Below are 11,781 nucleotides of genomic sequence, written 5' to 3'. Positions count from 1 at the left end.
GTACTGTTTAATACTACTGTATCAACCCTAACTCCATTGATTGCAGATCTTTTGTTGGCAGAATATTAATATGGATCATAGTTTTGATTCCAAAAAACCAATCTGATATTCATTGTACTAACTGTTTTTTGAGGGATTCAACTATAGAAAACACTTCAACGACCAACAAATTATCTCTTTCTAAGGACTTAGAGAAAGCTTTTGACAATGTAGGCTTGAATACTCTCTTTTAAATTCTGCAAGTGGCAGGGGTAAAATACAGGGAACAAAAGGCTATTTTACAATTTGTACAGAAACCAGATGGTAATTATAAGAGTTAGGAGCAGAAAAGGGAAGCATTGGCTGAGAACAGGGAGAGACAGGTTGTAGCCTATCCCCAATGTTATTCAATCTGTATATTGAGCAATCAGTAAACGAAACAAAACAAAAAATTGGAGTAGAAATAAAATCCAGGGAGAAAAAATAAAAACCTTGAGATTTCCCAATGACATTGTAATTCTGTCAGAGACAGCAAAGGACTTGGTACAGCAGTTGAACGGAATGGACAGTATCTTGAAGGGAGGATTTAGGATGAACATCAAGAAAAGCAAAACGAGGATAATGGAAAGTAGTCGAATTAAATCAGGTGATGCTAAGGGAATTAGATCAGTAAATGAGATATCTAAAGTAGCAGGTGAGTTTTACTATTTGGGCAGCAAAATAACTGATGATGGTCGAAGTAGCTATGGTATAAATTGTAGACTGGCGATGGAAAGGAAAGCGTTTCTGAAGCTTTTTTTAACACTCTCTGTACCAGGCCTATTTTATGCACCCGTCCCTAGAAACCGGGCAATTTTACCAATATTAAAAAAATTACTGCATCAAATCTACTGTTTGGATTGTGGCAAATTTGGTACCATCTTGAAGCTGCACATTTCTACTTTAATTCTGAGTGAAAGAAACTACTTTACAATGCACAGCTTTAAGGTACAGTTATAGAAATCACTTAGATGTTTTAAGAATTTAGAAAAAGTCATACGAATAAGGGAATACAATTGTGATTTATTTTTAACCAAAATTGTGGCACTACATTACATGTTTCTGATAGTATACAGTATTACATATAAATTTCACACAGAATCATATTGTTTTTTAGTGTGGAAAATTTTAAAGCAAGGTTCCAGGCAGAGTGCAACGCCACACTGTTCACATTCGTATCGTGTCTCTTTGCGAGAAGCCTTGCCACTCTGTTTCTTGCTCCTGGAACTGCACACGTGACACACACGAGCAGCATACTTCTTAGTAGTTGCAGGTATGTGCTGCAAAAAATGTCTCTTTGTTAGCCGACCTACAGTTCCTTCATTTCTTGGAATGAATTCAAGTGTGTCGTCTTCAACAAGCTGAACTGCAAGCACTGTTATAAAGTCTGTTATTGTAATTTTCTTCCTGTGCACTGCATTGTACAGCCAAAATGCATTTGATACTCCCATAAGCAGCAAATGGAAATATAATTTTCGCCACCATTTCACAGTTCTGTGCTGGAACGGATTGTACTGCAGGCGTTGGTCTCCAATATCCACTCCAATTTTATTGAGGTTGTAATCAAGTACCTGAAGTGGTTTCAATACTACAGACCCATTTCTCTTAGTATGCGTACCAAATGTTGCTTGATGCCTTGTAGACAATGTATACACATCTCTCTTATCTTTCCACTTCATTGCCAATACATTATCTTTACGCCGAAAAGACATTTCGCCCTTTTTCAGCTTAGCAGATACTAAATCTTTAGGCAATCCTTTCCTGGATTTGTTCACAGTACCAACAGCTCCAGTGCCTTTCTCTGCCAGTTGCTGAAATAGCTCTGGACTGGAATAAAATCGATCTAAATACACAGTGTGGCCTTTGTTCAGCAAGCTGCTGTCAGACAACAATCGCAAAATAACCGCAGACGAAGAATTGTCAACAATATGCTTACCAGCATAAACTTCAAAATTTACAACATAGCCACTACTGGCTTCAGCAACAGCATATACTTTCAGTCCATACTTATGAGGCTTATTTTGCATGTAAACACGGAAACTCACACGACCTCGAAATGGGCAAATTCCTTCATCAATTGTCACTTTTTCTGAGGGACGATATGCCTGGATACATCGCTCCTTCAAATTATTATAATATGGCAAAACTTTGTAAAGTGGATGAAATCCATCTTCGCCTGGTTTTTTCTGATTTGAATTGTCAACAAGATGCAAGCATGACAGTATCTGAGTGAAACGCAAACGGCTCATGACATGGGGACAAAAGTTACAACTAAGAACAGGATTAGTGCTCCAATGGTCCGCAATTTTGGGCTTTTTCGAAACACACATGTGGAAAATAATACCCAAGAAACGCCTCATCTCACTTATAGTCACTGGCTTCCACGAACTCAAAACTGAATGGGGCTTCAGATTATTTCCTCTTCTTTTCTTCTGTATTGTCTGTGATGCATACAAATTTGTCTGTCTCTTGAGTTCATTTACGTCACTGTCAGTAAGGAACACTTTACTGCAATCCAGTACAGAACTCGACTCATCAATATCCACTAGTATCTGCCTGGGTGTCGTGTTGACAGGCAGAGGTCGGTAGGTGTCAACTGCAGTCCACTCACTGTCTTTCGGATACGGCACAGCTGCTGGATTTGAAGCAACACCTTCAACATCATTCTCGTCTTCATCTGAAGACAAACTGTCATCAATCTCGTCTTCTAAAAAGAATATCACATTATGTGTAACTACATACATCGTTTACACATGTTCAACAGATATGTGCGTACTGCACAATTACGTGGAAAATTCGGAAATACGTACCTTCAAACACACCATTGCATTCAGAATCGTCTGAATCACTCTCTACATTATCCAGAGTGTCGCTATGATTGATCAAATCCGCAATTTCTGCGTCTGATAAACCGCGCCGAAACATGATGACAAACAACTGAATGATATACAGACTGAGAACGCAAAGATAAGTTTTAACATGAATTACAGCGCTGCCGTGACATCTATGGACGCATTTTGTTAATAAACATCTGAAAAACGTATAGCGCTGGCCAAACCCGTAGAAATAACGTTGCAGTGTTTTGAATGAAATTAAATGTAGCGGCCCGTAAATTTTACGGGCTTGGTGATTTTCGCGCGATCCCAGGCCCGTAAATTTTACGGGCTTGGCGCTTAGAGTGTTAAATGTGGTGCTATAAAAGAATGCTGAAGATTAGATGGGTACATCACGTAGTTAACGAAAAGGTACTAACAGAATTGGGGAGAAGAGGAATTTGAGGAACAACTTGACTAGAAGAAGGGAATGGTTGATAGGACACATTCTGAGGCATCAAGGGATCACCAATTCAGTATTCGAGGAAAGCGTAGAGGGTAAAAATTGTAGAGGAAGACCAAGAGATTTATACACTAAGCAGATTCAGAAGGGTGTAGATTGCAGTAGTTACTCAGAGAATTACTCTGAGAATTAATTTGAACAATTAGTTCATGAGCCCACAAGAATTGTAAATGGTTGCGAAAACACGCTTGACCTCTTAGCCACAAATAATCCCGATCTAATAGAGAGCGTCATGACGGATACAGGGATTAGTGAACACAAGGTCATTGTAGCTAAGCTCAAAACCATATCAACCAAAACCACTAAAAATAAACGCAAAATATATCTATTTAAAACAGCAGATAAAAATTCGCTTGATGCCTTCCTAAGACAGAGTCTCCATTCCTTCCAAGCTAATTATGTAAGTGTAGACCAGATATGGCTCAAATTCAAAGAATCAGTATCGACAGCAATAGGTAGATTCATACCGCATAAGTTAATAAGAGGCGGGACTGATCCACCATGGTACACAAAACACGTCAGAACACTGTTGCAGAAGCAACGAAAAAAGCCTGCCAAATTCAGAAGAACGCAAAATCCCCAAGACTGGCTAAGTTTCACGGAAGCTCGAAATTTACTGCGGATGTCAATGCGAGATGCTTTTAATAGTTTCCACAATGAAATATCATCTCAAAATATGGTAGAAAACCCGAAGAGATTCTGGTCGTATGTAAAGTTCACCAGTGGCAAAAAACAGTCAATACCATCACTACGCGATAGCGATGGGAATGTTACCGATGATGGTGCCATTAAAGCGAAGTTACTAATTACAGTTTTACGTAATTCCTTTGCGAAAGAAGAAGAAGTAAATATTCCAGAATTCGAAACCAGAACAGCTGTTAGCATCAGTGACATAAAAGATATCTTAGATGTTGCGAAACAACTCATATCACTTAAGAAAGGCAAATCCTCCGGTCCGGATGGTATACCAATCAGGTTCCTCTCAGAGTATGCAGACACAATAGCGCCTTTCTTAACAATCATATACAACGGCTCACTTGACGAAAAGTCTGTTCCTAAAGACTGGAAAGTAGCACAGGTCACACCAATATTCGAGAAGGGAAATAGGAGCAACCCAATTGAATTACAGATCCATATCACTGACCTCAATTTGCAGTAGGATTTTGGAGCATATACTGTGCTCGAACATTATAAATCACCTTGAAGAAAATGAATTATTGATACATAACCAACACGGATTCAGAAAATATCGTTCTTGTGTAACACAGCTAGCTCTTTATTCCCATGAAGTAAAGAGTGCTGTCGACAAGGGATCTCAGATCGATTCCATATTCCTAGATTTCCAGAAGGCTTTTGATACCGTTCCTCACAAGCGACTATTAAGCAAATTGCGTGCATACGGAGTATCGTCTCAGTTGTGTGATTGGATTCGTGATTTCCTCTCAGAGAGGTCACAGTTCGTAGTGACAGACGGTAAATCATCGAGCAGAACTGAAGTGATATCTGGCGTTCCGCACGGTAGTGTCATAGGCCCTCTGCTGTTCCTGATTTATATAAATGATCTAAGTGATAATCTGAGCAGCCTCCTTAGATTGTCTGCAGATGACGCTGTAATTTACCGTCTAGTAAAATCATCAGACGATCAATTGCAATTACAAAACGATCTAGAAAGTGTTTCTGTATAGTGCGAAAAGTGGCAATTAGCACTAAACGAAGAAAAGTGCGAGTTCATCCACATGGGTACTAAAAGAAATCCGATAAATTTTGGGTATACGATAAATCGCACAAATCTAAGGGTTGTCAGTTCGACTAAATACCTAGTAATTACAATTACGAGCAACTTAAATTGAAAAGACCACATAGATAATATTGTGGGGAAGGCGAAACAAAGACTGCGCTTTGTTGGCAGAACACTTAGAAGATGTGACAAACCCACTAAAGAGACAGCCTACATTACACTTGTCCGTCCTCTGCTGGAATATTGCTGCGCAGTATGGGATCCTTACCAGGTAGGATTCACGGACGACATCGAAAAAGTGCAAAGAAGGGCAGCTCGTTTCGTGTTATCGCGCAATAGGGATGAGAGTGTCACTGATATGATACGCGAGTTGGGATGGCAGTCACTAAACAAAGGCGGTTTTCTTTGCGGCGAGATCTACAATATTTCAACCACCAACTTTCTCTTCCGAATGCGTAAATATTTTGTTGACATCCACCCACGTAGGGAGAAATGATAATCATAGTAAAATAAGAGAAATCAGAGCTCGAACGGGAAGATTTAGGTGTTCCTTTTTCCCACGCGCCATTCGAGAGTGGAATGGTAGAGAAGTAATACGAAAATGGTTCAATGAACCCTCCGCCAGTCACTTAAGTGTGAACTGCAGAGTAACCATGTAGATGTAGATGTAGAAGAGGCTTGCACAGGATAGAGTAGCACGGAGAGCTACATCAGAGCAGTCTTTGGACTGAAGACCTCAACAACAACAACAATGACAGGGACTCCGCTTTTTATGGTTAGAGGATATTATCTACCTTGTGATACGAAATAACATTTCACGAGTTAAAAGAGTTGCAGTAGCCTATCAACAGCTGGATAAACGCGCAGCCATCTTGTGGGGCATGTCGGGCAATTTCCATATATACACGTGCAAAAAAAATGGAAAGAAGTCTAAAACACATTATGCGGGACAAACCTTGTCCTGATCCGGACAATTTAAAAGCATCAAAACGCGGGACTGTTCCGCGAAATTAGGAACGGATGGTCACTCTATTATCATAAGAATTTTGTCTTCCTACTACGTGTTTTTATAATATACTAGCGGACCCGACAGATGTCCTGCATGATATTTCAAGCGATTAGGATATTAAACAAAGTATGAAATTAAAGACAAATAATATAATACTTTCATTATTCTTTATTTTGAAATAACATCAATTTTTCTAAAAACAATTCATTATAATCAATAATGTTTGTTTAATTTTATCTTAATGTGAGTTGATGAACAATATTTTTAGTCAATTCTTGAGGAGTATAAATGAATGAACTTGACGGTTTTCCAACGCGAGAATACGCCACATATAATTGGCCATATGAAAAGACCGGATTTTCTAGATCCAACCAACAAATCGACATAGTTTAACTTTGTGACTTATTAATAGTCATGGCAAATGCCAAGCGAATTGGAAATTGGAGACGTCTGAATGGAATGGGTGAGTCTGAAGGGAACGTTGGGATTCGTGGCAGGATAACAACTTCACCTTCAAATTTGCCGTTCAAAATTGTATCTTCGAGAACATTGCCCATAATTTTTTTGTGATTTATCTTGTAACGTTGCATAGCTTGGGTGGATTTAAATTCCGAAGCAAAATGATAGGTGAGCCAATTTTTAATCGCAAGTTATGAGGTGGCATTCCTGGTAAATCCAGAGAATTCAAAAATTCTACAGGATAGTTGACTGCTTCGTCAGGATCGGTAACAGTGTCGATCGATTTATACAATATCTCATTGAGGGCAATGACTGTTGTATTTTGAAGTTAATAGCGTCAACATCGATATTTTTGTGCCTAAAATAGCTCGTTCACTTACCCACGCATGATTAATATAATTAGCTTGTAAATCTGGAAATATGCTTTCAATCGAAGCATCTCTCGTATTTACCACGTTGCAGAAATTGTCTGGCAATTTGATGCATTGTGTGTCTCCATGCAATGGTATTGTTCCATTTCCAATGTTGAGCAATTGCTCGGAGAATGATAGTGCCATTGGATCGTTTTGCAGTTGAACACGTATATTGTGTTAAGACGTAATGTACTGACATTTCGCCACAGATAAGATTGTTTTACACGTGCGTTAATTTCATCCGCATATGTGGCGCGTGGAATGACCGGCAACGTCTGTCTAAAATCACCGACAGCAGCAGTAAGGCACTTCCGAAAAGCCTGGTGTTGTTATTTAGATCTTTCATCGTTCTATCGAGAGGTTCAAGTGAATGCTTGCTGACCATAGTGCATTCATCCCAGATAATAATTTTGTATTTTCTTAAAACTTTAGCCATACCGGAATGCTTTTTTTATGTTGCACACTGCATCTGGATTTGTGTGAATGTGCAACGGCAGCTTGAGCGCTGAACGTGCAGTCCGTCTGCCATCAAGCAAAGTGGCTGCAATGCCTGATGAAGCAATTGCTAACGCAATATAATTTTGCGATCGAATGCGTGCAAGTATTAGTGAGATGAGAAACGATTTTACAGTACCACTTGGTGCGTCCAAAAAAAGAATCCACCTTGTTCTGCTGCAATTGACAAATTAATTCGATCGTATACATTCTTTTCTTCATCAGTGAGTAGTTGCTCATTATTTTCAACGAAAGTAGCTAAAGAGACCATATTGAACTGTTGTTCGCGCTGAATCTCGCTGTTGATGATGTCTGTTGCTGGGCGGTTAGGTGAGGGCTTACCAAAATGAATGGGTGGCATATTCGAAATCAGAATGCAAATATCTTCAATCTTTATTAGCGTCTCGTTATATATTTCGGGTGAAAAATCGATATTGGGATCTTCATCAGCGATCCGAATGCAGTGCAGAATGTCGTCGTTCATGGAATCTTTATATCTGTCCCAGAGGACAGAATCTTGAGATGGAAAACATGTTGTCAATAATATGACGAATAATTAGAGAATTTTATGAGGAGAGGAGCTCAATGCTGCATCTGAAAGTGTAATATCCAAATGGTTGTCATCTTCCAGCAAATGTATTCGCGACACACCTCGTGATACGCGTCGTACAAAATGTCATTGACTGTTCGCAAGTAAAGGAAAGACGTCGGTCCAGGAACATTAACCAACAATAAACGGAAGAAGAAACTTTCGCGTTGCTTTGGATGGACTGTGTATAATCGGCCTAATGTATTTCCCATAAATATACCGTAGTATCCTTCAACCCGTAGTTCCCACATTTTTGACTGTTTGTTCTACACTCCTGGAAATGGAAAAAAGAACACATTGACACCGGTGTGTCAGACCCACCATACTTGCTCCGGACACTGCAAGAGGGCTGTACAAGCAATGATCACACGCACGGCACAGCGGACACACCAGGAACCGCGGTGTTGGCCGTCGAATGGCGCTAGCTGCGCAGCATTTGTGCACCGCCGCCGTCAGTGTCAGCCAGTTTGCCGTGGCATACGGAGCTCCATCGCAGTCTTTAACACTGGTAGCATGCCGCGACAGCGCGGACGTGAACCGTATGTGCAGTTGACGGACTTTGAGCGAGGGCGTATAGTGGGCATGCGGGAGGCCGGGTGGACGTACCGCCGAATTGCTCAACACGTGGGGCGTGAGGTCTCCACAGTACATCGATGTTGTCGCCAGTGGTCGGCGGAAGGTGCACGTGCCCGTCGACCTGGGACCGGACCGCAGCGACGCACGGATGCACGCCAAGACCGTAGGATCCTACGCAGTGCCGTAGGGGACCGCACCGCCACTTCCCAGCAAATTAGGGACACTGTTGCTCCTGGGGTATCGGCGAGGACCATTCGCAACCGTCTCCATGAAGCTGGGCTACGGTCCCGCACACCGTTAGGCCGTCTTCCGCTCACGCCCCAACATCGTGCAGCCCGCCTCCAGTGGTGTCGCGACAGGCGTGAATGGAGGGACGAATGGAGACGTGTCGTCTTCAGCGATGAGAGTCGCTTCTGCCTTGGTACCAATGATGGTCGTATGCGTGTTTGGCGCCGTGCAGGTGAGCGCCACAATCAGGACTGCATACGACCGAGGCACACAGGGCCAACACCCGGCATCATGGTGTGGGGAGCGATCTCCTACACTGGCTGTACACCACTGGTGATCGTCGAGGGGACACTGAATAGTGCACGGTACATCCAAACCGTCATCGAACCCATCGTTCTACCATTCCTAGACCGGCAAGGGAACTTGCTGTTCCAACAGGACAATGCACGTCCGCATGTATCCCGTGCCACCCAACGTGCTCTAGAAGGTGTAAGTCAACTACCCTGGCCAGCAAGATCTCCGGATCTGTCCCCCATTGAGCATGTTTGGGACTGGATGAAGCGTCGTCTCACGCGGTCTGCACGTCCAGCACGAACGCTGGTCCAACTGAGGCGCCAGGTGGAAATGGCATGGCAAGCCGTTCCACAGGACTACATCCAGCATCTCTACGATCGTCTCCATGGGAGAATAGCAGCCTGCATTGCTGCGAAAGGTGGATATACACTGTACTAGTGCCGACATTGTGCATGCTCTGTTGCCTGTGTCTATGTGCCTGTGGTTCTGTCAGTGTGATCATGTGATGTATCTGCCCCCAGGAATGTGTCAATAAAGTTTCCCCTTCCTGGGACAATGAATTCACGGTGTTCTTATTTCAATTTCCAGGAGTGTATATATTAGCATTACACGAACGCCCCTTTCTGAAACCTGAAATCAGGATGTGCGACAAGGATGCAGTCTATCACCCATTTTATTTAATTTATGTATTGACGACCTACTTACGAAGCGGAAAGATAAAATACACTTCTGAATTAAAGTAGGATCTAGCGTGTCATATAATGCTCTGTTATATGTTAATGACCAAATAATGATACAGAGAACAGAAGATAATTTACAAAGAGCAATATATAGATTGAGCCAAAACGTAATACACTCCTATAACCTAACTACACCTACAAGATAATGGCTTTCAAGGGAGAGAATTCGGTCAGATCTAAAATAATAATAAATGAGAAAATTGTAGAATAAGCATCGCATTTCTATTATCTAGGATGTGCTGTTAGCTTTAATTATGACAAAGACTTTGAGAAGAAGGTTAATAAATATCAAGCTGTCTTCAGAAAAGTTGGAAGTATTTTGGAAAGAAAACAAGAAAAAAACGCAAATGCAGTACTATAAAGTTATAGCCCTAATTTCGTATATGATTCCGAATCGTGGACAATAACAAGAAAAGAAAAATCACGTATAAAAGCAGCAGAGATGAAGTTTTTGATATGTGTAAGAGGCTGTAATAAAATGGACAAAATAAGGAATGAAACATAAAATCAGCTTTATAAATCTTTCCAGTTATTGGCAAGATAGAAGCGAATAGAATAAAATGGAAGAATCATGTTGGTAGAGTGGCAGAAGACGGTTGCCAAAGAACGATAACGAATTATCGGCCGGCTGGAAAGAGAGAACTAGGTACACATCGTAAGAGATGGGTGGATGGATAACAGAGACTGGAACAGGTGATTACGACACCAAATCCTTGGAAGGAGGTGATGATAATTGTTACAAAATCCTTCTGCTTTATCTTACCGCGAGTCTTCCGAAGTTCTGTTAAGGGCAGATGTAGGGCAAAACTGCCAAAAAATGCGAACTTTTTTATTTTGTAATTTATTAGATTGATTCTTTAACAATAACATCGCAAAATTCCATAACCGACTTCTGGCTAGAGATATATTTTAAAAAAGTTTGTATGGGCATGTGCGCCTGCCATGCCCCCTCTTTCTATGCTGTGATCCACACCTTCTCTACGCTAGAAATTTTGTGTGAGTTAATTTTTCGTTCACACAATCGAAACGAGCTGCTGATGAGTCTAAAAGGCTGTAAAAAAAGATTAACTTTGCTTGCTCCTTTGTTTACAACTGGGTTTTTTTGGTAGTGCGTGCTACAAACTTCTTTCAGGTTTTAGTTTTGTATTATCAACCTGTTTTGCTCGAATTGGGTCGTAATAGTGGATGGATATCAAAAAAAGTGAAGAAATGTCGAATTTCACGTGTAAAAGGGGAAAACCATTTTCATGCCGCGTTCTGTCCAATGACATTATCCCCATACACGGTGCATATGGCTCTGACTGCCTCCGTTGCTGCCACACCTTTATTGAACTCAAAAGAAGCAAATGTCTGAAATGTTTCAACTTTCAGGCACCTAGCCAATCCTGAACTACTGAAAACATATGTACATGGGAAAACATAGAATACAAATGAGGGGTACCATCACCTTATACGGATGCGTTGTCCAAAAACAGTATTTGTGTCCTTAATTGTTGTGAATATACACTATGTGATCAAAAGTATCGGAACACCTGGATGAAAATGTCTTCCAAGTTCATGGCGCCCTCCATCGGTAATGCTGGAATTCAAGATGGTGTTGACCCACCCTTAGCCTTGATGACAGCTTCGCCTCTCGCAGGCATACGTTCAATCGGGTGTTGGAAGGTTTCTTCGGGAATGGCGGCCCATTCTTCACGGACTGATGCATTGAGGAAGGGTATCGATGTCGGTCGGCGAGGCGTGGCACGAAGTCGGCGTTCCAAAACATCCTAAAAGTGTTGTATATGATTCTGGTCAGGACTGTGTGCAGGCCAGTCCATTACAAGGATGTTACTGTCGTGTAACCACTTCGCCACAGGCAGTGCTTTTTGAACAGGAGCTCGATC

The 11,781-nt window shown here is 41.4% G+C and overlaps 1 protein-coding gene across 1 annotated transcript; it reads right to left on the bottom strand.

Annotated features, from left to right (window-relative positions):
- Nucleotides 1–1,109: 1,109 nt before the first annotated feature.
- On the bottom strand, nucleotides 1,110–2,762 carry LOC126455570 (piggyBac transposable element-derived protein 4-like). The gene has a single exon (XM_050091328.1). The coding sequence runs from the start codon at nucleotides 2,760–2,762 to the stop codon at nucleotides 1,110–1,112; it is 1,653 nt and encodes a 550-aa protein (XP_049947285.1).
- Nucleotides 2,763–11,781: the final 9,019 nt, after the last annotated feature.

The sequence above is a fragment of the Schistocerca serialis genome, chromosome 1 (assembly GCF_023864345.2).
Source record: "Schistocerca serialis cubense isolate TAMUIC-IGC-003099 chromosome 1, iqSchSeri2.2, whole genome shotgun sequence".
In the NCBI taxonomy this organism is placed as follows: domain Eukaryota; kingdom Metazoa; phylum Arthropoda; class Insecta; order Orthoptera; family Acrididae; genus Schistocerca; species Schistocerca serialis.
This window is presented reverse-complemented; position numbering and strand designations above follow the sequence as displayed.